Source organism: Callorhinchus milii, unplaced genomic scaffold, assembly GCF_018977255.1.
Source record: "Callorhinchus milii isolate IMCB2004 unplaced genomic scaffold, IMCB_Cmil_1.0 Scaffold22, whole genome shotgun sequence".
Classification (NCBI taxonomy): domain Eukaryota; kingdom Metazoa; phylum Chordata; class Chondrichthyes; order Chimaeriformes; family Callorhinchidae; genus Callorhinchus; species Callorhinchus milii.
The window spans coordinates 1,064,725-1,092,568 of record NW_024704763.1 but is presented as its reverse complement, the minus strand read 5'-3'; the positions used below and the strand labels follow the sequence as shown (position 1 = coordinate 1,092,568).

General features: G+C 46.6%; 1 protein-coding gene across 2 annotated transcripts; it reads right to left on the bottom strand.

The window, feature by feature from the left end:
* Window positions 1-1,479: 1,479 nt before the first annotated feature.
* On the bottom strand, window positions 1,480-27,844 carry smad6b (SMAD family member 6b). 2 transcript variants are annotated; one of them, XM_042343033.1, is made up of 4 exons: window positions 27,330-27,844; window positions 23,409-23,465; window positions 22,259-22,336; window positions 1,480-2,406 (listed from the first exon to the last, which is right to left on the bottom strand). In XM_042343033.1, exons 1-4 carry the CDS (start codon window positions 27,805-27,807, stop codon window positions 1,868-1,870), a joined length of 1,152 nt encoding a protein of 383 aa, XP_042198967.1. In that variant the 5' UTR covers window positions 27,808-27,844; the 3' UTR covers window positions 1,480-1,867. The 2 variants fall into 2 exon arrangements, with proteins under 2 accessions (XP_042198967.1, XP_042198968.1); XM_042343034.1 differs by lacking the exon at window positions 23,409-23,465.

The following is a 27,844-nucleotide window of genomic DNA, read 5'->3' as shown; positions in this document are numbered from 1 at the left end:
TAACGTCAAGTTTGAATGTATTCTTCCCTCTTCCCCAGCAAACAACACAAGATTCCATTTATGGAGCGCCTTTCACGTCGGGAGGACGTCCCAAACACAAACTCCTCCCCCAAAACACACATAACCTCCCCTCCACCACCCAAAACCCACACGTTAGTTACATCCTCTATACACATGCAGATTCACACTCCCACTTCTTTCTCCTCCCTAAGCCCAGGGCACTGAGGCTGACCAGAAGCCTAGGTGGGGCTAACACTAGAGGGGAATGTCTTGGCCCAAATAGCCACTCGGGCAAGTGATAGAGGGACTTTATCCATGGGACTTTACCCCAGCACATGAGTCAATGCCTCCAGTGTAGGGCGAGCGGGAGAAATCGGCCTATTAACTAAATGCCCCTTTTCATTATCACTAAAACTAGAGAAGGAAAGCGATCAGAGGAAAAAGGGCTGTCACAGACATGAACACATGCCCAGGCTCGATTCCATAAATCATTGAGATATCACTGGGCTGATTAATAATATTTCAGTGAGATTGTAGGTGCGGAACTACAGTTAATAAATTTTTGGGAATGTTGTGTAACATCTGTTGTTAATTTATGGCCAGGGCTGGTTGTGATAGTCTAATGAATGTCTCGCTCTATCTTCCTCACTCAGCCCATGAAATCCTCACCCAATAACAACCTCTTTTCAGTGTCAGTGAATGTTACACACTTCACTGTTTGATTTGTTAAGAGACTACGCGAGAGGCAAAACCATGGAGCAAGTATCTGTGCTGGGAACAACCCTGCCGTGAAACCTAGGGATTTATATCACATCCACGGCACCTCATTCATGTAGAAGTATCTCACTCACATTACTGTGAATAATGTTTACTTATCATTTAATAAGTAGACGTTCTTAAACATAATGCATCTCTCGCGTGCCACTGAATTATATAGGAAGAATCCTCGCATCAGACAGATCATTTCAAAACGTTCCAGTTTTCCAGTGAAGTGTAGTGACCGTGTCTGTAGACAAATGCTAGTATTATACAAGGAATAAAGTATATTATATCAAACACACCCGAGCGTTACGGCTCTGTAACACACGAGTATAATACCCACAGGACTGTTGTGCCTCAGTAACAGAGTATCATTAAACAATCTGTCGTACAGGTCCCAGGTTTGTTTCCTGTTTTGTGCTTATTGATTACCTGATCATAATCAGGGCTCCAGTGGGGACCGGAGTCTCTGATTCTCTCTCCAGACACTAACTTGTAGGACAGACTCCAGAACTGTTCTGGGGGATGTTGTCGGGATCGAACCCGTGACATTCGTTGATGCTAACTTTCCGTTTTTGTTAATGGAAAAGGCGCAGAACGAAGTTTGGCCGGTGAGTAATGTTTCAGCCTCTCACCATCAAAGCTGGACTGAAATCCTGGTGTTGCAACACTCCGCCTCCTCCCTCTCTCTCACCACCATTGAACAGAGACCAGACACAAGGATGTATAATGCGAATACTTTATTATCAATGAGTGACTCATTCTTGTTGTTTTACTGGTAGTTAGCTTCTTGTCTGGGCATTAATAGCATGGTGGAACTATACACCAAAACTCAGCAGCCTCTCCTACTTTTGCTGTATAATTTATCTCTGTGTTGAATGAATATATATATAAACCAAAGTGCATTTTCCTGTTGTGTTCTGTATTCATACACATTGCACCATACATAAATAATTACAATGTAAAAATGACTCCGTATTTACAAGTATAATATATATTTCATATAATATATAAAACTTTATATTAAATCTAGGTAGATGATATTTGGAATAGTCTGGTTTTACTTAGTATAGGATTGCCTCCGCGGATGGAGGAGGGACTTGCTTTGTTATCTGTTGTTGTTGTTCAGCATGATCTCCAGCCAGCAAGGGCAAGACGTTATAAACTGTCTGGAATAGCAGGGGCCCCAGCCTTTAGCGAAGCTGATTCGAACGCTATTGGGATCGTAAGGTCCGTCTGCGTAATCCGTCATCTGCTGCAGAAGGCACGATTTTTCATAGTCGAAAACCTTTATGGAATATCCTGGCATGACTTTACGCACGATTAAAGTCCTGGAGTTGGGAATGTCCAGTGTGGGGGAGTTGACAAAGATGGGGTGCTCAGTCCGGTTGTAAGCCCAGACTCCGTCCGGTTCCTTGCTCAGTAAGATCCCGTAGCCAATTTTGCTTCGAGTCCTTTTGACAGTCTCACTCCTGTTGTCCAGTGCCAACTGTCCCAGGCAGAAGCCGTTACCGTGAGGTAGGTCGTAGAAGATGCTGACGGAGTGTTCGTAGACGGTGTAGAGACGTCCCACCCTGGTCCGGTGCTCCCAATACGCCACAATACACCAGTGGCTCTGTTTTGAGGTGTCGGGAGACAGACTGGCATCTGGAAGGAGACAAGGCACCAGGTCACAAGAGGAAACTCACAGGAGAGCATCTTTAGTAATAATAATAATCCTTGCATTTGACATCGCGCCTTATCATGTCTTCGAGGCGTCTCAAAGTGCTTCACAGGATACACTGTAAAGCGTAGTGACTGTATATTTTGTGGGCGAAACGCAACAACCAATTCCCCCACCACCCCCCGCACAAATCATTTACGAAACCTCACTTTCCCTCAACAGGGCAACACTTCTCTCCCCTTCCCCGCAATGAAATGACTGCCCCACGTTCTACAACTCAAGTGACTGTGCCAAGCCTCAGTTATCAAGTGTAGGTTTGAGCTACACAGGGGCAGGAGTTGCATACTCAATATGGGGAAGGGGGGAAAACTGGGTTGTGAAGAGAGTGGTGGGTACACTAACCTATTGAGTCCATTCTTGTAAACGTTCTGTCAGCGAAGTCGTACACACACACACGATCTCTCCCCTGTACACACACAATCTCTCTCTCACACACAATCTACCTACTTTTTCTAAAAAAAAGCCTAACAGCTTCTATCTGGGCATCAATCCCAGGTCTGTGAGCCAAGCCGGGGTAGAGCAGGGGGCGGGGGGAAGGGGGCTTGGGGAGGGGGGAGGTGCTCCCATCTCCTGACAGTGCATTCAGCTCCCTGACAACTTATCAGCAGACACTGCTCTCTCGACCCTCCTGCCTTCATGCCATCAGCTCCAATTAGCTCGCATGGAGGGTGATGCCATTATTTTCCTTCACTGATCCTATTTGCCAAAACAGATTTGAAGCCTGCCAGTGGTCCCATTCTCCAGTCCCCCCCACCCCCCCCACCTCCCCATCCTGTCTCCTCCCATTAAACATCGCTCTTTGAAAAGCACAATTCTTTCACAAGACGCGCATTTGTTTACAGAATGCACATAGCAGCTTTGTCTCTCTCTCTCTCTGTCTCTCTCTGTCTCTCTCTAGCCTCCCTTCCTCCCTCCACCGCCCACCTCAAGCTCACGACTGACCTCAGGCTCCTCAGAGATCCGAGCTGTTACCTCAATGCAGTTCACAGTCCCAGTCTGCAACTCGCAGGCATCTGAGTGTTTTTTTTAAAAAAAATGTGTGTGTGTGTGTGGGGGGAAGAGAAATATAGAGATCCCAGAATCCCAGTTGACTGCTTAGAGACATTCTTCGCACTATTTTATACTAATAATAATCCTTGCATCGGTCAGGAGAAGTCTCAAAGCGCTTCACAGGATACACTGTGAAGCAGATTGACTGTATCTCACAATTTTTTTAAATTTTCTTTTTTTAAAAAAGGGATTATTGTCCCCGGCAAAGCGATCCGACAATCGAAAACAATCAGGTTCCTACTTATTGCTGGTAAACAGAGGTGTGTGGAGTAAGGAAACTTCCTAACGTTTTATTTGCAAAGCGCTACCCAAATTTAAAAACCAAACCCTGAACAAATGGATGGTTTTGCTTTCCTGTAACACAGCCAACTGCCATTAACCATTTCACTGGACTTCTCTCTACGAACAGCTCTATCTCCACTTCATTGTGGACTTTCCTCCTCCGCTCATTTCATTCTGATCTCCACAACAACACATCCTAAACCCACGCAGGAAGTTTAGGAAAAGAAAGTTACCGCACAGAAACCGCACTGGTGGTCTCCTTGTGAGTTACTTAATATAATCGCCTGGTTATCTTCTCATCCCAAGGACGGCACCTCCAGCAACCCAGAGTACCCCCCCTGCCATCAGTGCCTTAAAGCTCTCTGAGACGCTAACCCTTTATAGAGGGCGCTATATAAGTGCAAGTTGCTGTTGTATCACTTGTAAAAAGCACTTTGAGACGTCTCGAAGACGTGATAAGGAACTATATCAAATGCATGGATTATTATTATTATATTATTAGTAACTTGAGTGTCAGGCTGACCCACAACCTTCTGTCCCAGAGGAGAGAGCGCAACCAACTGAGCCAAGCAGACAGTTTTCTACAAATGCGATGAGAATTACCCACCCAACTCCCCAGATACCCAAAACAATGTTCCCTAACCCGCCTCCAACTCTAAATTACTCACACTCTACTCCTGTTACTTAATTAGAGCAACTCCCCTCTGGTATTACACATGCCAGTCTAGTGTTGGCATCATTAGCACAGAATATCTGAACAAGAAAAAGGCCTTTCATACCATCTGACATGACAATCCTTGTCCAGGGATTAATACAGAGGCTTCTGTTGGGTAGATCTTGGTTCATTCAGTGAACTCAAGACCAATGCAATGAGCATATGTGCATGTCCACCCTTCCACTAATGCCTGGGGTTGCACTAGCTTTTACACTGGATCACATCAGTATGTGACCAGGGAGTGAACAAATTGTGGAGTCGGGTTAGTCTGGTCTTGTATTTCTTGGCAATGACTTTCACTCAAGTTGTATTTTTTACGGACACAATATAGGAACCATAACCTTATCCAGGGTGACCAAACCGTCACAATACCGTTACAATGTCTGATAAGTCTTAAAGAAATGCTGATTTTTTTTAAGATAAAAGGGTAGATATGACGACTGTTTGGTCACCCTGTTGTAACCGTGTCATATGTTTCTAAGCGTGTCACACAGTGAGTTACTTTGAAGTGTAGTGGTGGTTGTTCAGGCAAACATGGCAGCTAATTGGCACCAGCAGCCACATTCCACACACTCACCAATGATAAGACTGGAAAAGGAAGGAATACTGGGAAGAAAATCAGGGACCCCCCCCCACCCCCTGCTCTCCGTTCAAATAGTGTCACAGGATCTGCAACAGGCACCTGAAATACCCCTCCCTAACATGGACTTAAACCCAACAGGGAGAGCGGACTGCTGACTCATCATAATTGCTTACCAAGAGATAAGGGAATCAAATGGGTTAAAGTAGCCATCAATGTATGGTTAACGAGAAAGAAGAGGCCGTAAGATTGTGAGAAGGAAGAAGGATTTTGAGTAAGCGAGAGAGAAAAAAAAACAAGCAAATAGACTTAAATTAAAGACCTGTGCCTCAAAAAAAAAGCTATTTCACAGGAAAATAGCCAGGGGTCTGGTCTGGCTTGGCTTGCTCTCCGTGCTGGGATGAGAAGGCTGGCTTGTGATGTGCCGCCTTGATTAAGCTCCACTCAAATGGATTATTTTTCATTCTTTTTATCTCGAAGTGTATTCAAACAAATCTTCTAAAAAATGAACTCGAAACCCTGACGAGAAGCGGCCCCTAATACAAGGGGCCACACAGTCTCATCCAGAGCCAAAGATTAGTGTCTGCCTCCAGCCATTAGGTGCTACCATTCCACAGCAGCAAAAGGGGGGGAATTTGGGGAGATAAAAGCGAACAAGGCAAAGAAAGAAGTTGCAGTGTTATACAGCACTTTATAAAGCCAGAACAGCCCCAGTGGGTCACAATAATTTAATGCCAAATAATAATGTTGTGGCTGTTTTTGTAATAATACAGCAGGTCATTTGCACAAAGCAAAGTCCCACGAACAGCTATGAAGTAAACGCTCAATTTATCTGAAGCAGTTAGTGAGGACAGCAAGAGAAACTATTCCGTTTCCCAAACACGTCTCTAATGTCCACCAGAACAGGCACAGACATCACCTCGGTTTATTATCTCATCTGAAGGATGGCACCTCTGCCAATCTAGCCTTCCCCCAGCACTGTGCTGGATGCAGTTTCAGCCCGGACTGTGAGCTGAAAGTCCCCACATGGAGCTTGAACCCACAACATCAGGAATCTTTTCCTTGAGCCAGGTTTGAGACCACCACCAGGATTCAAATATTTTAATCCTCATCAATCCTCACCCACACACTGGTGAACTTCCACTCCACTGGCCCTTCCGACGGGGCCGTTTTGGTAAATATTTTCTCATGACACAACAGAGGTTTTTATGTAAGAAAACACGATGCACAAAGGGTGGGAACGTGGTGCCGATCGCTTCTGTTTCAGAGGCTGTTTGACTTGCTGTGCGTGGAAGTCTAACCTCCCACCCCACGCCCCAGTGCAGTGGTAAAGCCTACATTTTAAACAACTATTATCTCAGCCCAGCTCCAGCTTATAACAGCAACATTCAGGCCCGGCGTCACAGTTATCTCTTCCATCAAAGCCAAGCTTATCACCCGCCACTGGCTCCCCAGCTCCGCTCAGCTCTTTCTCTTGCTGTTGACATGCTGGCTGGCGGCGTTTCTAAAGCCGCCACCGTTTCCTCTGCCCCGACTGGACTCGTTAATCGACTCGCACAGTAATTTTACAACAGGGAGGAAACACTTTGTTTCTTTTTAAATCTTAATAAGTAATGAGGAGGGACTGCAGAGAAAGCAAAACTTTGGGAGAGGGAGTCAGTGCGAGCGCGGGCGAGGGGAGAAGCCAATCAAACAAACCAGGGCATTTCAGTCAGTCAGTCAGTGTGGTCTGGCCTCTGGAGCCTCTGATAAAGGGAAGTAACTAACTGAATGCAATTTGATCCATTAATCCTTTGCCTTAGAAGGAAACCTTCAGTTTTTTTNGGTAGTGAGGTACAATAGTGAAGGGTGTCGGTGTGTGTCAGCCTGGCTCAGTTGGTAGCACTCTCCCTCTGACTCAGAAGGTTTGGGGTTGAAGCCCACGTCGGGATTTGGAACTCATCCAGTCTCGGCTGACACTTCAGGGCGCGCTGGGAGAGTGCTGCATTGTTGGAGACGCTGTCTTTCAGATGAGACCTTAAACCAATGTCCAAATCGTGCTTATTCAGATGGACATTAAAGATCATCACTACCAGAAACAGACCCTCTCCCCCGGAAACATTTTACGGTCGAGAACTGCGCTTGGCGATGCCAAGCATCTTGCCATCCCATGTGTTACCAGGAACGTCCACTTTGCTTTGTTGGGAGTAAAATTCCTGATGAATACGATCCTTTGAGCTCCTCGGCTGAAAAGCCCTGTTTTTTCTCCCCTTCTCTAATGTCCAGCCCAGATCTCAGTGCAGACACACAATGGGGATCAGTACACATCCTAGCACATTAGCAGCTCTACAATGGGGTAGCAGAAAGGGTGTGTTCCTTCTCTCTCTCCTTTTCATTTGTTTACCTCCTCCAGCTGCCAAAATAACCGCGTCAAGTTCAAGTTACCCTTCCTCAACTTTCTAAGCACACTTTAACTGGGGGAGAGGACGGGGAGGAAAGACAGAGTTTGCTGCTAGACTCTAGCAAGCTTCACTTGAAACAGTCGAAAGTTTGGACAAAGCAGGAAACTTCAGGATTAATTGACGATAACTGATGCAGTAACCTTTAACATGCAAGAGGTCTTTGCGTCAGAGAGTGCCCCTACGACCCTCTCCCACCCTCCTCCCACTCCACATGCCTTGCTCCAGCCAAAGTGTTTCAGTAAGCCAGGCTTGAGATGTGTTTGCCGGTCTGTGGGCACTTATAGATCCCTTGGCTCGTTTCCTCTCCCAGGGTTCTCTCAGATTGCTGCTTGTTATCTATCCCAGGCACCACTGACATTCCGGGGGTTGGGTTAGGGAGGTTCCTGCAAGGACCTTATTACAAAATGTAGATGTCAAGTCTGTGAGCGCAGAGAGACCGATGACAGAACACAGCGGGAAAAGCAGGAGCTTCAACTGTCCAGAGCCTTAAACGTCCAAGTGCTTTACCGTAATGATTATCAAATGTCCTCGTATGTTCTGTTGGCAAATACAGCAGAGGTCGTTTTACAAGCAGCCATGGAGTAAAAGTGATTAATCGGTAGGACTGTTCGCCAGGAGAGTGGGGGAAACCCCTTCCTCTTTTCCAATAATGTACAAGATCTTTCAATTCCACCTGACGTGTTAACATCACCTGAGCCCTTCTCTGCAGCCTCCTTTACACTTTTAGATTTGCACTCATGAGGTCTCAGGCTGACTGACAATGGCTGTCAAATTCCCACTGAAAAGAATGAAAATTCCTGAAATTCTTTGTTGTGAAAGGGTGAATGAAGACTGGCTGCTTTTGGAGTTGGGCTCCACAGGTCTCTAATTAGCCCTGGGAATGCAAGCCTCTCTCTCTCTCTCTCTGCAAATTAATATCATGGTCATTTATGATTTTTTAGGGGACATACCTAAAGCTTTTGCCAATTTGTGAAGCATTTAATAAGTGCGAGAAAGTAATTTGGTCCATCCAGTCTCCACAGATGACACCACTTTGGAAAGAGGGCTCCTAGCGGCTGAACTCCCCCCCCCATTGTGCACTTCTGTTGGCTTTTCTCTATCTGAAAGTAGTTGTTTTCTCAAAGATGCATAAGACTGGAAAGCTCTGCCTAACTTGACATTCCGAAATTTTTTCCAATTGTGTCCTGGAGAATGAATTCCCAAAAAATCCATTGGGATGTTTCAATGGGAGACAAGATAAATGTGGGTCACAAAGGTATTGAGGGATATGGAGAAAAGGCAGGGAAATAAGATTAAAAGATCTGCCATTAACAGGATAGCGGAACGAGTCTGAACAGCCGGTCAGTCCCTTCCTGTTCCTGCGGGCTACATGACGACTTGAGATCGACCATCAGTAAAATTACAACCTGTCGAACACTCCTTCGGGCAAACAACCAGTGTCTAATTACGTAGCTGAGAAGTATTTTCCCATGGACCAGATTGAGAGGAACCAAAGAGACGTCTATATTTTACAAAGTTACTGTCATTATCTTCAATTAAGCCAAATGTGGAGCCGTGGCAGGGAGTCAATCCAAAACACCACCAGAGCAGAGTCACAAAGGCCTGAGCTACAGCGACAGGAGACCTGGGTTTGTGTTCCATTTTCCCGTGTAATCAGAACCTCATTGAAGGTGTGGGAGCAAACGTTTACAACGCCGCTCGGAAGGAGGCCATTTGGTCCATGGTATCTGTGCTGGTGTTGGCTCACCCCGGATCCAACTCCTCTAAACCGATTCCCCCGCTCTTTCCTCACACCCATTATTATCTTTCCTCAAGTATTTGGCCAACGCTATTGTGCCTTCCTCATCCATTTATGGGTAAGGCACCGAGTTAAAAAGTTCAATATTGGGAGAGCAAGAAGGTAAATCCCAAAGTAGTGGTTAGGTGACAGCACGTTTGGGATTTAAATGCAATGTAGAGCCTAGGAAAAGGGAAAGACTAAGGAAGAGAAGGAGTCTGTAGAGTGTAAGAAGATGGATAGGCCTAGAATTCCATAGGCCCGGGAAAGAATGAGTTAAAGGAGGCAATGAAGTGAGATTCTAATGCAATGAGGATGTAGGTAGGAGGAAGATCTAGAGATTAGCTCCACTGAGATCAATGACATCTCTAGGTGGCTTCTACTCGTCCTGAGGTTAGTGAAAATTATAAACGTGCAGCTCTGCGCTAGGGGCCGTCAGCGGGTCAATAAAACCTCTGGAATGAGGTCCTGTACGAAAGGTAAGAAGTCAGCAGAATGTTCCCCATATTTCACGCGGGTGACAGGGCTTTCTCTGGCAATGCATAGTGCCGTGACCCTGACAGAGCGGGGCCTCTGAATGAAAGGAAACAGCCCTCAGCAGAGGCCTGGAGCGGTTTATACAAAGTGAGCTGAACCCAGGGTCAGCCCAGCATAATCAGAGCTGCTCCTAACCCGATCAGAGCTCATTAAAGCCATGGCAGTGTTGTTGTTAGCTGTGATGTCCAGAGTGGGGGGGGAGGGCAATGCAAACAAGTGGAACCCTCTTAAAAGCCAAATCCAAACTATTTATTTGTCCTTGAGAAGGCCATTCCTTCCTCTCCGTCTACCTCTTCACCAACACCCACTAGAGAAGCTACCACTCGCTCGCTCACCAGAGGTCGTTTGGACTCTGAAGGAAGAGAACATGTTTTTTCCTGGATCATTAAACTCTGTGAAATGAATACCACAGTCTACCGGGAACAGGTTACAGCAATAACTAGCTGCCAGCCATTCAGAACAGTCGTCTCTCCAGCACCTTCTTGTCCGCCTTGGTTTAATCAATACTGCTGTGGTCACTGCTGCTCCCCAGCCTCAGACACTCGAGTCTCCTTCCTGTGTGCAAGCACACACATACACACACTCCGCATACACACAATCACACACATACACCACAGCCACACACACAAGCACCCACGGGGTCTCCGGAATGAGCAGACACATGGAACTGTCAGGAACGCATTGACCCAAAACCGTCTTAGCCTCCTTAAGACCACTGTCTCTATCACATCTTGGGAGGCGTCTCAAAGCATTTCATAGAATATACTGTAGATTGCATTGACTGTATATTTTGTGGGCGAAACGCGGCAGCCAATTGCACACAGCAGCGTCCCACAAACAGTCGTGGATTGAGTGACCACATTATTGTTTTCTTTTGAAGGGATTATTATGTAAATGTCAATAATTATTATTTAAAATACTGGAATTTCAGACCTCACCGATGAGGTTTCTGAGGTGAACATGGAGAGTGTGCGGAACTCAGCTTGGTGCAAAGCAAAGGTGATGTGCTCCAATGGTTGGGTGAAATGATTTCCCCACCTATCTGCCCCAGGCTACAGCGCGGCCTTTTTCATTACTATTAGACTGAGCTGCTGTTGCTACTGGATCTCTTCCAGAGATGCACATCTTTGCAATGCCTTGCAGCAGTGTGTCTATGCTGGAACTGTCATCAGCGCTGTCTCTACTCTTTATATAGCAGCGATGGGAAAATAATGCAAGGCACCGGCAACCTACTATCTAGCAATTTCAGCCAGACTTTCTGGCTGCTTTCTGCTCCAGTCATGTGGTCGGTGCCTGCACTCATATCTGGAGGAGAGCCAACACTGTAAGGGAGCCACCAGGCAGAGTTTTCCAAAGTGCGTCAAGATATTGTCTCTATGTAACCCCAGGATCTGCCGTTTCCTTCAGACCCCGAGAGGAGGGGGCAGAATAACAGTGACTTGGACAGCCAGGGACCAGCCCGCCTGCCTGCAAGCCCCTGTGGTTGTGTAACAATACACGTGTTTTATAAATATGTTTTGGCAGAGCTGTTTTACTGAGCAGATAAGGCTCCAGTCAAATAGCATTAACCCTTCAAATCCTGCAGGCGCTCTTTCCTGGCTGTGTTAGTAAATGAAGTCACTCACTTCACTAGGTGTCTGTGAAGCTATTCCAGTGTGCGTTGGTGCCTCAAGAGAACATTCTTCCTGGTACGCCTGCAATGGATGCGCTAGAAGCCCCCCAAATTCTACCCAGTCTGAGACCGCAAGACTGTTTTGTCTTACAATTGAAGAACTGTGGAAACTTCTTAAATTGAGTTTAAACACCGAGAAGACCGTCACGAACAATCTAGAACACCAGCAATAAACACAGCCCTCCTTCAAACACACTCACTCCATCAGCCCTGACTCCCCCAAATGTTCTTATTGTCTTCCTTTCTTCCTCCCCCTTTTCAATACTGGGGTAGAGATCCCCAGACACCAGTGCCCTCTCATATGTTCTAGTGCCTTGGGATGTCCTCCAGATGTGAAAGGCGCTATACAAATGTAATCCTGTTGTTGTAGTGCAGAGAGGCAGCATGTTGATCACCCATGGAGGGTGCCTTCCAATGGGGAGGCCACAGCGGGCGCTCTCAGCCTCAACCACCGTCACGGAGAGAGGAAGGCCGTGTGGTTTGCTTTGATCATCAACTGTGTGGAGCGTCTTATCGACAGTGTGTTTGTCTGTCAACACCAGTGATGATGAGCACATCACACCGCAGGCTTTCACCCTATTGTTTTTACAATGTGAATAATAAGTAATGTTCAACACCACCAATCAATGAATTCGACAGTCGTCCCTCTCTCTCGCTCTCTCTCTCCCCCCGACGGACCAAGGCTGATGTAACAAGAGCCCTGAGCACCTCAGTGACTGGGCTTTGAAGTTGCTGTTGGCAGCGAGCGAGTTGTCGTCCTGTCCCAGTCGCTCGGAGCCTCAGAGTCTCCCCAGAACAACGCCACATTTGATAGCCAGGAGTTCAGATAAAGGTTGCTAAACTGAAGGTCATTGGTTGCATTTAAGGAATGCTGGGAGGCATTTACGACTCAAATCAAAACTGAGCTGGTGAAAAGGGGGGCGGAAACCGGATAAAACGACTCCATGCAAAATATCGTGAGAATACAGAACAATCTCAGAGGCACTGATAAGAGTCAATTGAGGTGTTCCAAGAGAGGGAGAGATAGATAAGAGTAAAGAGGAATATCAAAGGATACAAAGAAAAGGCGGGGACTTGCTTTAGATGTATTGGTGGAGCAGACATGAAAGGCTGAATCACCTTTTACTTCTTCCTTCCTAAATGGCAGCTCACGTTCTGGGTCACCAGGTCAGTCACTCGGTTGGCAATCTGTGCTTTAACATATTGCCCGTTCTTACATTGTGCACCAACAAGCAAAATAGGTTTCTCACCAAGCGTTTCAGAGAAACAGTGACTTCTTCCTACGTGGCTCAGTTAGTAAAGGCAAAGCCTAGTGTGGAACTGAACCATACAAGTCTAGGAGAATCTGGGAGCAGGAACCCTGGCTGATATTTCCCTCCATCAACTCAAGATAACCCTGAGATCAGACAGACCAAAGACTGAATCTGGGATCTTGCCTGTATATTTCAACATCACTTGAGCACTGCCTTTACTAACAGCCATCGGAGGAGCAAACCTCCAAATCCTCATCCTTCATTTCCCTGAATACCATTCGTCCTGCAGACATGAAAGGCACTCTATGAAAGCAATTTGTTGTCGAGTCCCATGTGCTGAGCCAGATGTCACCAGAGTTTTCACAATCTCTCTCCACATCCGTTTTCCCAGCGTCTCATTGACGAGACACAGTCTTTAAGGAGGGGAATCTTGCAAAAGCCTCGAGACCAGAAAAGCAGCCTTCATCTACCGAAAGAACCTTCGCAAACTAAAGGAGAACAAACTAAAGTACCCTCAGAAGCAGCTGAACGGAAGCCAGACACTTTATTCCTCAAGTAAAAACCACTTCATGCCTCTTACTACTGCAACTCTTCAGCACACAACTAAAATTGGACCAGTTAATGGACCAGTTAATCATTATGAAGCTCTCCATCAGCCCAGCCTCCATAATTTCACAAATCTGGGCCAAGGCCCCTTTTCCATTCCATTAACTATTGAAGTGTAGAATTGTCCGACTCAAAAAAGTTTTGGTTTTGTAAGGCCACCGCTCCATGTCAGACAGAGCTGTAGAGATCATGAAGGATCCAGATCTAATCGCTGGGTCTAGTCTGGCTTCTCGATCGCAATTGGGGCCCTTTGAGTAAAGAAACAATATTGGCCAGAATTCCCACTCTTCACTGCTATGCAGTGACTCCTGCTAAGCGCAGACATCAAGAGTGAGACCCAGTACCTGCACTTTCAGAAATATAGGTCCACTGGTCTCACAGCATACTCCTCCTTCCGTTGTTGTCAGTTGCTAACTTCAGAATATGTGCTACAGAAAGAGGAAGCAAGCCATGTTGGGAAAGTGGTTCTGTTTGAACAGGGCTACCTCCCACCTCCCTGCCTTCATGTGCTCTATGGATGTTGGAATAACCTCGCCTCCTCGCGGCTTTCTTTTGCTGAACACAAGGAACATAATCAACTGGATCCTGCCTCAGGCCACAAGCCACCCCCGCAACTTGAGGCACGTGGTATCGCAAGCCTGCCGAGGGTCAGAGGCCAAGGGGAGACGGGCTGTAAATCGTGTGTGATCTGGGCAAAGGCGGAGGAAGAAGGAAATGGGACTTCCCTTCCCAGAGCTGCCAATGGGTCTCCAGTGTTCCTGTTCCATAATACTCAGAACTCTGGGTGGTCCAAACAGTGAGGTAGGTACTTGAGGATGTGTCTAAAGTTCTTGCAACCCACCTTCAGAAGACATAGGCTAAATACTGCCTGGGGAGGCGAAGAAATATACCAGACTGGACCAACACTTGATTTATTAAGCCAGAATTATTCACACGCCACTAACAAAAGCTGCCAAAATCCCATCAAATTTCAACTCCAGTTGATTATATTTATACTTGACTTCTAATAAAACATCTAACTTTTTGTTTGAACAATAACTATTCAAAAGGCCCAGCTGGAGCAGAGTGAGAAAGGTTAAACACACACGTACTCCAGGCGGGAAAGGGTTTGAGTGACAGGCCCCCGAGTCCCCAGAACGGGACGATTAATTCCTCTCTGAAAACAGCCACAAACTGTGTATTTTACAGAACGGACGTCACCTTAATGGGCCACTTGCAACCTGAGCTCCCGTGTGAATATCACCTGTGACACTGCTCACCTCCGAAGATGACAGATGTTTGGTTAGACCTGATCCAAGGCCCGATTCCCTCATGGTCTTAAGCCTTAACACCAATGGGTTGAAGTCTATCCTGGGGATTTGGGGAAAACTCTAAATGCAGTCTTGAATCTGAGGACTGGGTTCAGTATGCTGCTCTGCTCATATACCTTTCACATGGTCTGTTAATCCAACTTATTTTTCCAGGTACTGACAGGTGTCCAACTCCTTCCCTTCCTCCAACAATCTCTAGGCTCTCAAAACCCAAGCTTCCCATCACTTAACCAAACTCTATCATCATCACCATCACCCTCCTTTACACCTCGGTGCAGTCATGCTAAAAGTAACCATCAATGGCAATGAATCGAAGAAAGATGAAGGTGGAATAAATATTCCGATACTGTCTGAATCTGCCACCAGGGCTGTGACACGGCTCATCTCTCAGTTGGTTGGTCTATGGAGTTCACTAGGGGTCAAGTTCCTTGTGAACAAGGCCAATGATGGTGGGGGCAAGGGACATGTCATTCAAAGCACTTGACCACAAAAGTATCAGGACAAAATAAAACACTGATAGAGCATTCTGAGTGGGAAACCTGACCAGCAAGTGACTAACAATAACAAGTCTAAATGGGGCATGCGTTTTCAGAACTCTGAATAACAATCCAAGTCATTTTTTTTCGCAAGGAAACTATTAAAATTTGTCACGGATTAATTGTGTTCCTTTTGGAAAAGAGGACAGAGATCTCCTTCAAGTTTGTGTCTTTAACGATTAATCACAGATATTCTAAATATTCCATGCCCTGAGACAAAAAAGCATGAAAGTAGGAGGCCCACTAAGGTTGGGCCTAATCTCCCCATCTTCCCCAACAAACAATGGGTTGGGAGTGAGCTTGAGCCACTGTTTTCTCTGTATCCCTTTCCCTGATGGCTCCTGCTTGCTCAGGAACTTCAGCTCAGTTACAGGTACCCTTGAAAAACAGACGTAAAGAAAAGAGGCACTATGAGACCAGGTACGAAACTGTAGTGAACAGCCCTACAGACCAGGCTCTCTCCCCTCCAAGCACACTGACCTCTGAGAGGAACAACTCATTTCGCAGCCAGCTGTTAATAATCGGCTACTTTTTTGGTTGCAGGCTTTTTAAATGGCCTGGGGTTTTCAGAGTTAAGATAACAACTGTAAACCAACAACACTCTGCGTATGAACAGGAAGGAGAAGGAAAAACTGGTGACAAGAGGAAGGGGACTTGTGAATAAGATTGCCGTGGTGACGGATTAGAGCTGGAGATGCAACCGCCCACACCAGCAATCAACAACCAGCTCTCCCTCCCAGCCCCGCTCTCAAATATCTACATTTTGCTGACAGACCCCGGCAGCTTTGAGCACCCACCTCAAACCCCGGCTGGGGGTTGTGTTCTGCCACTGTCGAGCACTGGGATGCCACCCTGCTTTGAGGGGCGCTGGAAGGACTCTGTTCGGCTGCAAGCCTGCTGGTCAATGCAGGGATTGTCTGGAACATGGCCCCAAATCCAGGCTTCATCTCTCCCCACATGGTTGAGCAGCCCGGAGAGCGGGGAATATAGATTATAGAGCGGGGATGATGAGCTGCAGCAGCTAGTTTGATCCCTTCACCTTACCTTACCCTACACCCCCACCTGTGGTTTGACGTGGCAGTGAGCCAGTGAGGAGCAGATAAAAGTTTTGCTCTCCCAAATCATTTTTGTAAGAACATAAGAACTTGCTGGACGAAACAAGACCAAGGTCTATCTAGTTCACCTTCCCCCCATCCTGGCAGTCGCTTGACACGTCGCGTCCCAAACTATATAATGAGAACATAAGAACTTTCTCGGCGAAAGAAGAAAACAATGTTGGGCTTATTTGGCCTCTCAGCCCCACCCACCGTTATCCAAAAAAGACCCACTGTTCTTCATCTGGACACTCAAAGCCACCACGGTTACCATGATCCTTGCACATTAAACCTAAATCAACCGTCTCAACGTGGCTCAAATTTGACTGTGATGAACACTCAAACTTTCTGGTGGAATCTCTGGTCAGAAGCAGACTCCAAAGAGTGACCTAAAGAACTGCCTGGAGGCCTCGTAAAAGATTTTCTCCCTTTTTTAATAAAAAAAATCCTTGCTCGTTCGGTTGCAAAGTATAATTATGGCAGTCAGAGTGCCTGCAGACAGGGTGGAGGCTCCAGTATTAATTCTAAGCAGCTGAAATTGGACAAACATTCCCACCACTATAAACATGTGTAACTAGTAGGGATCCGAGGAATAGCTTTAAGTTCCTGAACTAATTAAATGGTTTCAATAACATGCCTTTCGCACCATCTAATGCACTAGGGCTGCTTCTGTTTATTCTAAGCATTTCAATGCAGTCTGTACATTTCCTCATCAACTCCGCCCCGGAGTCTGTGTAACATGCCCAATGCATAGGGCTGAATTGGCTTCATGTTATTTATACAGGCCCTGGCCCTGAAATCCACTCTGTAAAACCATGTCGAATGGGGGTCTCGGCTTTCATAAGGCCTTAGCAACGAACAGCTCAGTGATATTACTGCGTCTCCTGTGGCAACCACAAGGCCAGACTGAGATCTCAGATACACGCTCACACGCTGTGGAATCCCCCGGCACGACAGTACCTGTGAGGTTCCCAATGCATTTCGCTCGTTGGTCAATTTCGATGAATTGGCTATATTCATCTAACTGTATTCCTCTTTCTCTTACCCGCCCCCCACTTCCGTCAACCACCCCCAGCTCACGTGCCCAGCCAGCAGCGTCAAGCACTTGGAAACGTGCTAAAAGTTGCTGTGTATTTCAATGTGAACTATTTATTGTTTGTAGGAAGTTGCTGGTGCAGATTCTGCAAAGGCTTCAAGATGTTTCTTTTCGGTGAGTTACTTCCTCTTCAACCGTGCCTACGGGCACCTCCCCACTCCCCCCTCCCACCCCGGCTCGGTGTCGTGCTCCGCCCATGTCAAGCGCTTTGGGACACTCACTACCCTGTGTGAGGGGCGCTATAGGGAAGCTCTCCAAACCAGCGCTCATTTAAAATCCCAAAGGGACGGGGATAGAGCTTTGGAAAGGAGAGAGTTCTTGAAAGATCAGGGCAAGGGCAAGCTTATTTGTGCTTGAAGCAAGTCAAATAAGACTTAACAGGAGATAAGAGTGTATACGGCTTGCAATCATTTTTAGCTCCGAGTTTCCCCGTGCAACCAGACATTATTAACAGCGGGGGAGTGGGGACTAGCTGGTAGCTCTTTCAAAGAGCGGCACAGGCACGATGGACCGAATGGTCTCCTTTTCGCTGTAAAATTCTATTATTGCACTGAAAGAGAAGGTGAGGTAGCCATTTGTTAGAAAGAAAAAAAATCTTAAGGCATTCCACTGCATGGTTCCTTTGCAGGAGTCTGTATAACAGGAGAGGGAAAGGGGGGCTGGGAGAAAAAAGCACATTGAGATTTAATCTTAGTAAAAATGCTTTTCATGAATGAATTCAATAACCATTATCCCAACTGGCTCCAGTTATCTTTGTGCCTGATGGAAGCTCATATGATGGATTAGCTGTAGTCGTTAGCATAAATCACCGTGCAGATGCCAGGTCTGCTTTTGAAGTGTGCAACGGGGAGAAAGAAGTTTTTTTTTCCCCCAAAAAAAGTTGCCGTGCTGATAAGATCACACAATGATTCATGCATCCAAGTTCCCAGTCTGTGCTGCACTCTGAATGCTGATGTTATCAATTCCAATTGTAAAGAAAAACTTACTTTAAGAAAATATATAAAGGGATTGTGCCCAGACACAGCCAATTAACCAAAACAAAACCGGCCTCAGCGCCCCTGGGCTAGGAATGGGGAGGGGGTGGAGGAGAGAGAGAGAAGGTAAGAGAGAATCAAATTAGTCAAGAGGCCTACTCACGATCACTATCCAACCTAGTCTAGGGATCTTGATCATACAGGGGACTTCAGAGCCACTGAATTAGAGGGGCAGGAAGATTGAGGAGAGAAGAGAAATGCAGGGTTTCATTGCTATCAGGTGGCTTCGACTGAAGGGTACACCTGGGTACGTGACAGTGAGGACAGGATCACACTCAGCTATGGTGTCCCCTCAACACTGCGTGTGCTGGTGCTCGGGCTCACATGCTGGAAGAGTGACCACTTACTTGCCTGGGTCCACATAAGCCAGCACCTTTAGGGGAGGACAGAAGACATTGGAACCGGAGATCACCCAGCACTAACATCCTTCAACTCAACCCTCACACCGCAATACTCTGCAAAAGCAAAGATGCTCCCATGTGCACTACAAACAGGTCCCGTCAAGTTCAGGAGAAGAATGTGAAGTCTGGCATTGTTCAGGATAAATCCTTTCACCCAATACCAGTTAATGGATCACACTCACAACAACATCGAATTAAGAGTCTTCACTGCCATATGGGTATGCCTGCCAGCTTCCTGAGCGAGAGAGAACGTGATCAGTTTAAACTCCTTTCACTTGAGACACAGCAGGAACCTCCTAGAAGATGTGACTGTACTTCGCTGAGCACCCACACCTTCCGCGTTTTCACTGAGGGACTTACCCACTTTTCTTTATTCTGGGAGGGGGTGGCGGGGGGGAGAAGAGAAGGAAGGGGGGGGGGGCGAAGAGAGAAAATGTGTAGGTGCATGTGTCAAGATCACATCCACCAATATTCTAGTTGTCTTGTCAAATCTGCTGAATAGCTACAATGCCCAGATAAACACTACCTGATTTGACCAAAGCAAGGGATTCTGTTCAGCTCTGAAAAACATGCTCACTCAAGAGAAATTCCGCTGACACCCGGGTGATATAAAACCTTTTAAGACTGACGATAGCACTCTGCCCTTCCCCCACCCGGTAATGCTCCACGGAGCAAAGGGTTTGAAACAAACAATGGTACACCCGTCCCAAAAATGTCTGTATTTACGCAGAAGATGGCCAGAGAGATAACCTTTCCTAACTTCAGGGGGGGAAAAAAACCTTCAGCTAATCAACCTTAAGTCCTCAAACAGAAAGAAAACAAAGAGGGCGAGGGGCCTGCTTTATTGCCCCTGTACTGTTAGGCAGTCACCGGCTTTACAATGGACTGCAAGCCATTACCAGGCTCGCACAAAGGGTTAATGTGAGCCCCCGGGGTTAACGCACAGTATGGGTCATCCCATCCTCTAGCTGTATGTGGGTCCATTGGGGGAACATTAATCACCTGTTGAGCCAGGCGGTTATTAGGGGGTTTCAATACCATGAGAGGTAGAGTTGGGAAAGGGCAGGATTGGATTACAGAATGAGCTGAATCACATTTTAGCTCTGAAGATCATTCCAGGCAGGGAGGTTTTTTTTTAATATCGGTGATACCATCTGTGTACATTTGTGGAAACTAGATTCTAATATAACAACAACATGCATTTATATAGCGGCCATCACACAGTGACGGAGTCCGATACCGAACCAGGAGAGTGAAGGTGACTGTAAGCACAATGAAAAAGGAAGGTGTTTAGGCGGGATTTGAAAGTGGGGAGGGAAGGCGGACGGATTTAGGGAGAGAGTTCCAGAGTTCCAAAACTTTCCTCGGTTCATTTATTGATTCTCTCTCTCTCACACACACACACCCACCCACCCACAAGTCCTGGCAGCCATTGAGACAATGTACTGTGCAATTACAAGCTTTTCAAGAAAACAAAAAAGTAAACCCAGTTTTGGCTGTTATTGTAATTTTAACAAAAGTAAACTGATTAAATAAAGCAATCCAAGTTTTGACTACCTTCCCTATCTTCTGCTGGCTCTGTGCAGGCACATCCATCACTTCATTTGGTTAAAAGATCCAAGAAGGAAGGCACTAGCCAAACAGACATTTTATCAGCATTTTTCTGAACTGGCGCACTCTTGAGCAACACTAGAAACTACTGGCATAGGGACCGACCACTACCCCAGTACAGTTACATCTGGGCATAGTTAAAAGTAATGATGCTCTTTCGACTGGTGTTTACCAGGGCTCCCAGCTCCTGATCAGCCTTTTATTGCTTCTAAAATAACCATAAACATCTTCCAGCCTATAGTCTAAAAATCCAGCCCCACATAGTATGGAAACTTTGCAACTCTGGCGCTGCATATAAAAATATTGTCCATTTTAAGGTGGTGTTATTCATTCAATGCTTTGTTATTCAGTTATAATTCTTACAGCAATCCTTGCATTTGATATAGTGCCTTATCACGTCGTTGAGACGTCTCAAAGCGCTTCACAGGATACACTGTGAAGTGTAGTGACTGTGTGTTTTGTGATTTTTATTGCATAGTCATTCTTAGCTTTATCATGCACTGCCCTTCAGCCTGATCTGCCAGGGGAGGGCTGGACTATCGGGGAGGACTGGATTCTTGGGGAAAGGGCTGGACAGGCACTAAGGGAGGGGCTAGACCAGCAGTGGGACAAAGTGGACACATCAGAGCGAGCAGTGGGGCTGGTTCCTTCGCAAGATCATAAAAAGTGAATGAGCAGCAGCAGAGAATCAGCCTCGCACTTTGATCTACAGCCTCGCTTGCACATATGGTATATATATTTTTCAAAAACAAATTAATGGCTTCAGTCATTCAGTGGAAAGCAGCAGATAGATTAACACTTAGTGAATCAGTACTTAAATATAAATTTCCCCTCCATGTTTCCCCAGCCCCAGTTAATTAGGTCCAGTCAGAAAACCAAGCGATTTACATTTCAAATGGTACTTTCTTGCTTGGAGGCAGCGTGACAAGATTGAAGGAACGGTTTCTCTGGCCCTACGCCAGCTCCATTTTCTCCCTGCCCTGAAGGGGAGCCACAGTAACTTTTCACCCTCCTCCCCTTTCTCTCTCTGCAACAGTTTGAAACCGCCAGAATCAAAAGAAACCACAGCAATGGTAACCTATCCGTGAACTGTTAGATCAATGCATCTTTTACAGGTTTAGAAAATATGAGCATCAGAATTGACACTCCACAATTAACAACCCAGAGAAAAAAAATCTTATCTGACAAATCCACTGCAATCACATCGCAACACACACAACCTCCGACAAGGTGCAACGCAATCCGTACCTCAACACAACACAGTGGGTTCTGATTTGACGTGTGGCAAACCATCATTTGAGATCACATAATGACTGCACAAAACTGTGGATTATAAGTATTTGTTCCCTCCTCACACCGTATGGTTACATGGGCACCAGCCATCTCCTGCTACCAAACCACGTGACCATTCTTCACGTGTGGGCAACTTTACCCTGGCAGGTTCCACAGCCAAGCTTGTTCCTGCCTTTGCCAGATGATGTCAACACTTTCCAACGGGGGAAGGCACTGGGTAGGAACAATGAGGAACCGGCACCCTGGCTGACTGTTTCTCCTCCCTAGCCTTGGGGCACACAGGCCATTTGTAGTGTTTTGATCACTACTCCAGCTTAGATAACTCCGCAAACGCCAGCAATTCAACCTGGTCTATATTATTTGTTATTCTCCCAAACTTCCAAGTTATTCTCAACTAACCCTCTTTCTTCCCTTGTAGATGGGATATAACCCGAAACACAAATCTTAAATCGCTTAATAACTTTGAAAGACGTTGTTGACGAGCTTACCTGAGAAATCTCCAGAAGTGATACTAGGTGAATTGGTAGCCTCAGTTTCAGTGTAGGACACCGTGCATTCCAATGGATCTTAAAATGAAAAGAATGAGTCACTTATTTGGAGGAACTGGCAAGCAATTAATAATAATCCTTGCATTTCACGTCAGGAAGGCGTCCCAAAGCGCTTCACAGGATTTACTCTGAAGATTCGTGATTGTGTGATTTATAGGCAAAAATGGCAGCCAATTCCACACAGCAATGTCCCACCAAAGGGCATGAAGTGAATGAACAATTTTATCTCGGGGGGTGGTTGGCGAGAGTAACACCTCTCAATTAAATAACTAGTTACCCCCAGGGCACTGCTGCCCTGTACCCCCCAGGCAGAGCATTACCTCCTCACCACCCCACCGGGCCAGCCTTGCACCAGGATGGCACCCCCCCTTACCCCCTTGGGCCTGGGTGCCACATCAGGGCAAGATGAACAAGCAAATAAATCCACACGTTTCCTTGAAAGATAAATTATAACCATGAGATCTGTATATTGCAACACATGGATGGATTGACTGATTGATTGATTACCAGCATTTTCCCACCAAAATATTTTTGAGTTTTTGTTGTGGCAAAACCAGGTAAGTGGTGCCACTGCACTTCAAACACATCACCACCACATGATAACTAACTCTGACTAACCCACACCGTCTCCAGTAAAGCAATCCCAACTCACTGGGCACTGGCACTTTACACCCCACAGCACAGCACAGCACAGCCAACTCACTCACCAGAGCTGCTCAAAGCTACAGCCCCCATTACCCCCTCTGCCCCCCCCTCGGCACGGCCTCGGCTGGTGAACGATGCCTTGGACCTGTGTTTAATGACCACAATTAAAATTCCTGCCCTCCCCCAGTGATGTCTGACATGGGGAGGGGGGGGGGGGGGGAATGCTGCTGTCGGGAGGTCCCTGGAGTGGTTTACCCAGAAAATACTTCAATCAATATTCAACCAGAAAATACTTTCGGATCTCAGTGCCCCCCCTCCCCCCCCACTGGGTATCACAGCCCCCACACACTCACCGACTTGCTGCTGGGTCTCCGCCTCGCTATAAAACCTTTCCCCCCCAAATAAGCTGCGAGAGAGAGAGAGAGAGAGAGAAGTGGAGACTCACCCAATGACTTTTCCTCCTCATTGGAAGAGAATCTGGAATAAGGAGGTGGAGGAGATTCTGAAAGTAAGGACATGAAGGAGTTGTTACAGCGTGAAAACAAGTGAGTTCCAGTCTGAGGACTATCTGTGTGTGATCTCGGGTGAGGAAGGATATAGCTGTGGGAGGGAGGGAGAGGGAGGGGGGGAGGGAGGGGGGGAGGGAGAGCTGCAGTAATTGCCTGGTTGCTCAGTCGTCAGATAAACTGGAGTCAGGCTGGCGCCGAGCGTATGCAAACTGCATATTATTGCCACTCCTTCACATAAATAGCTTTGGATCTCCTTAGAAAAGGAGAGAGACAGAGAGAGAGAGAGAGACTGGGAGAGAGGGAGACTGGGAGGGAGGGAGACTGGGAGGCTTTTAAAAGCACGAGTTGAAATCGATCTCATTTCAAAGGGGTAATCTCAGCCCTCCTCCCCCCCCCCCCCCCACACACACACACACACACACACAAAGTGTTTTTTTCTGAATGGCTTTCTCTGCCTCTGAGCTACACTGAGAGCAGAAGTTGGCTGTTGAGGCTATTATTTTTTTTGCACAGCAATGAAAGCAGTGAGCAGACTCCATCCAGTGTCTGTCTCAAAACTCCACTGGGAAACTTCACTCCCTCTCACCAGGATTCAAACCCAAATCGGAAAAGGATAATAATAATAATAATAATGATAGTCCTGGCATTTGATACAGCGCCTTATCACGTCTTCGCGACGTCTCAAAGCCCTTCACAGGATACGCCGCAAAGCGAATTGACTGTATATTTTCTGGATGCATAACTGCTAATTATGAACCATTGACTTGATATATAAAATCACACGCAAACCTCCCCCCCCAAAAAAAAACATTGCAATCACAACACTTAAGAGATTTCAACTTTGCAGACAGACAGAGAGAGGGAGAGAGGATGATTTAGTCAGGGGCTGTTGCATACTGTATTAGTAAAAAAAAAATTTATATCATATATATAAATAAAATATACATAAATATATAATCATTCCACATTTAAACACCTCAAATAAAAAAAAGGCAACGTTTGTGTTATAAGGAACGAATTGCGGGTTGAGAGAGGTCAGATCGTCTATATCGGTGACATTAAAAAAAATACATCTTATCACTTGTCACGCTTCAGTTATCCCCAGCTATTTGCTAAATGCATCAGGGCTGGCAAGACAAGAGGCTTGGCTTGGGGTTTAAAGTGACAGCACAGGCCTTTTTTCAGACATGTCTGTAATGCAGCTCAGAAACAAGCCATTGGTCTGGTTTTCAACAGATTTTTAAATTCACTCCCTCCCCCCCCCCACACACAATCCATCAGTGTGTGTCCCCCTAACTTTGCATCAGTTTATTTGTGATACACAGTGCATCTGAGAGGGAGAAAGATTGCCACTAAAACAAGACGCTCTAAAGTTCTGTTGCTGTGTAACCAGCTCTGAGAAGCTTAGTTATTTATTGATGGTTGCTGTTTTTTGAGTTGCACATGTTTTTTTTTGGTGTGTATGTGGTGTGTGTGTGAAGCTTGGAGTCTTTTCATTGCCCAAGTGACTGACAATGCGGCTTTAAAAGGGCAATATTCGGATTAGCTAGTCGTTACCAACTCATTTCTCTTGACTGTTCACACGAGTCCTGTAGAGATTTACACACTTACTGGCATCTAAGAGTTAACTGTGAACACACACACACACACACAAATAATATAATTGATATTACAAAGGAAGCCATAAACAAATAAACCCCAAACAAGAAAAACAACTTGTAAAATTGAACTGCAAAGTCCTTTTGTTTTTTTTGGCTAAACTTTAAACCGATGATTTTTAGACTTTTAGACAGACAGATTAAAGTTCAAACAGTAATTTGATACAAAGGCTGAAAGGAAGAGGTAACCGCAAATGGACTTAAAATGGACAGCATTGCTTTTCAAGGTGTATTTAACAGCAATACCAAAAAGTTTTTGCCAACTTAAATGTGCGTATTTATTTTTGCAAATGGGGCTTGTCTGGGTTAACCATTTAACCAGTCATTGCCACAAAAANCCCACACGCCTGGTGCTTTAATTTTGTGCAAGCTTTGTGTAGTGAAGTCAAGACAGGTAAACTCCCCAGTGCCAAGCCAGGCCAAGCCAGTCATACCATGGGTGATTTCACATTATACATTTCATTCAATAGGCCAGACAATAAATTACAAGTGTAGGTATTGTTAGGGCCACAATAGCATAATCCTTACAGTTGATACAGCGCCTTATCACGTCTTTGAGACATCTCAAAGCGCTTCACAGAATATATTACAAAGTGGACTGAGTCTATATTTTGTGGGCACAAGTACTGACATCTTGTTTTGATTTTTTTTATCATCAAATGTGGTTAAAATATATTTTTTTATATTCCAATTTGTGCTTCCGCACATCATCGCATCACCCAATCTGAAATTAAGTCTCTCACCTGTTTTCAAACCCTGTCATTACTTGTCTGGACGGACTGATTACCGTCTTCTCTGCAACGTACACACATCTTGTCCAACTGCTGAAATATTTACGTGTTTCATATTAAAGGTAACTATCTTTCAGAGAGGAAACAGAGCTTTGGGGGATCACTTTTCCGGGGGTTACGATCCCTTCTTCAAAAATAAATAATAATAATTTGGTCACTCAATCCACGACTGTTTGTGTGGGACGCTGCTGTACACAATTGGCTGCTGCGTTTCGCCCACGAAATACACAGTCAATTCGCTGTACGGTATATTCTGTGAAGCGCTTTGAGACGTCTCGAAAACCTGATACGGCGCTGTATCCACTGCAAGGATTATTATTATTATTATTGGTCGGAAAGTAGCAGCAGTTTATAAACCCTGAATGAGAGGTTTTAGACAGAGTCCCGTCCTGTTCAGAACTCTCAGCGTTTGGTTTATAATACAATAATCCGTGTGTTATTGACAGGTATTGGTAGCAGAATATTTTCCCTTGTGAACTCCTGGAGGATGTCAGGAACCCTCCCACTTGGGGCGAATTTGACTCATAAATCGTAAAGGGATTCCTAACGGCGCCGCACTCACATGGATTCCAAAAGCCGATCAACAGATGGAGGGGGAATATTTTCACTTAACATCCCAGTGGTTCGATGGCCATCAGTCAGGTTAAACAGTGATGGTTGAATCCATCTCTCTCTCTCTCTCTCTCTCACACACACACACACAGGGAAAGAGCAGCAAACGCGCTGCTCCCACATCCCTGACAGAGCTGCACTGGTCCAGGAGTGAGTGCTCTGTCACAACGCAACTCCACTTCCAATAAACATCCGATGTGCACAGAAGCTGATCATCAAACAACAGTGAATGAAGGGCTGAGCCATGGAGGGGGGGTGGAGAGAGAGATGGGGAGGGGGAGAGAGAGAGAGAGGGGATGGGGGGAGGATGGAGAGAGGAGAAAGAGGGGAGAGAGAAAGGGAGATGGGGGGGGGGAGAGAGATGGGAAGGGGGGGGAGAGAGATGGGGAGGGGGGGAGAGAGATGGGGAGGGGGAGAGAGATGGGGAGGGGGGGAGAGAGAGGGGATGGGGAGGATGGAGAGAGGAGAAAGAGGGGAGAGAGAGATGGGGAGGGGGGGATAGAGAGAGGGGATGGGGGGAGGATAGAGAGAGGGGATGGGGGGAGGATAGAGAGAGGGGATGGGGGGAGGATAGAGAGAGGGGATGGGGGGAGGATAGAGAGGGGATGGGGGGAGGATAGAGAGAGGAGAAAGAGAGGGAGATGGGAGGGGGGGAGAGAGAGATGGGGAGGGGGAGAGAGAGAGAGAGAGAGGGGGGGGATGGGGGGAGGATAGAGAGAGGAGAAAGGGGAGAGAGAAAGGGAGATGGGGGGGGGGGGGGGGAGAGGGAGAAGGAATGGGGGAGACAATATCTCACCTGGTCCACAGAGCCGACTAAAGTGATAGGGGTTACAGCAGCAGCAGCAGCAGACGGCGGCGGCGGGTGGGGGGGCGGCGGCGGTGGTGGTGGTGGCGGCGGCGGCGGTGGGGGGGACATTGCCGGCAAAGCCCTCGCAGGAGGACAGGCGCTTGAGCTCGAGGACGTGCTTGAGGTCGGGCCACCTGAAGAGTTTGCAGAGCAGGAAGTGGGGGGCGAGCGAGTGGTGGCCCACCCGGAGCTCCCCCCGGGCCAACAGCACACAGCCCGTGTGTAAGCCGCCGCGGCTCTCCACCGCCTGAGCCAACAGGTCCAGCGACCGCTCCTTCGACCGCTTGAGCAGCGAGTGGGTGACCGACTTGAGCTCGTTCAGCGGTCCGGTCGGGTCGCACCACTCCTCCGGGTCCTGCCCATGACCCCCCGCCACACGGCTTCGCCAAAGTCGCCGCACAAGGCCTGAGCGTTTAGACCTGAACATGCGACGGGATGTGTCTCAATGCAATCCTCGTGGGGGG

What these genes read in the sequence shown, in the direction of transcription:
- smad6b (XM_042343033.1), bottom strand. Translation starts at nt 27,807, where the DNA reads ATGTTCAGGTCTAAACGCTCAGGCCTTGTGCGGCGACTTTGGCGAAGC. An exon ending in TAGTCGGCTCTGTGGACCAG is followed by an intron (nt 23,466 to 27,329) that starts GTGAGATATTGT and finishes CCTTACTTTCAG; the next exon opens with AATCTCCTCCACCTCCTTAT. An exon ending in CACTTCTGGAGATTTCTCAG is followed by an intron (nt 2,407 to 22,258) that starts GTAAGCTCGTCA and finishes GTCTCCTTCCAG; the next exon opens with ATGCCAGTCTGTCTCCCGAC.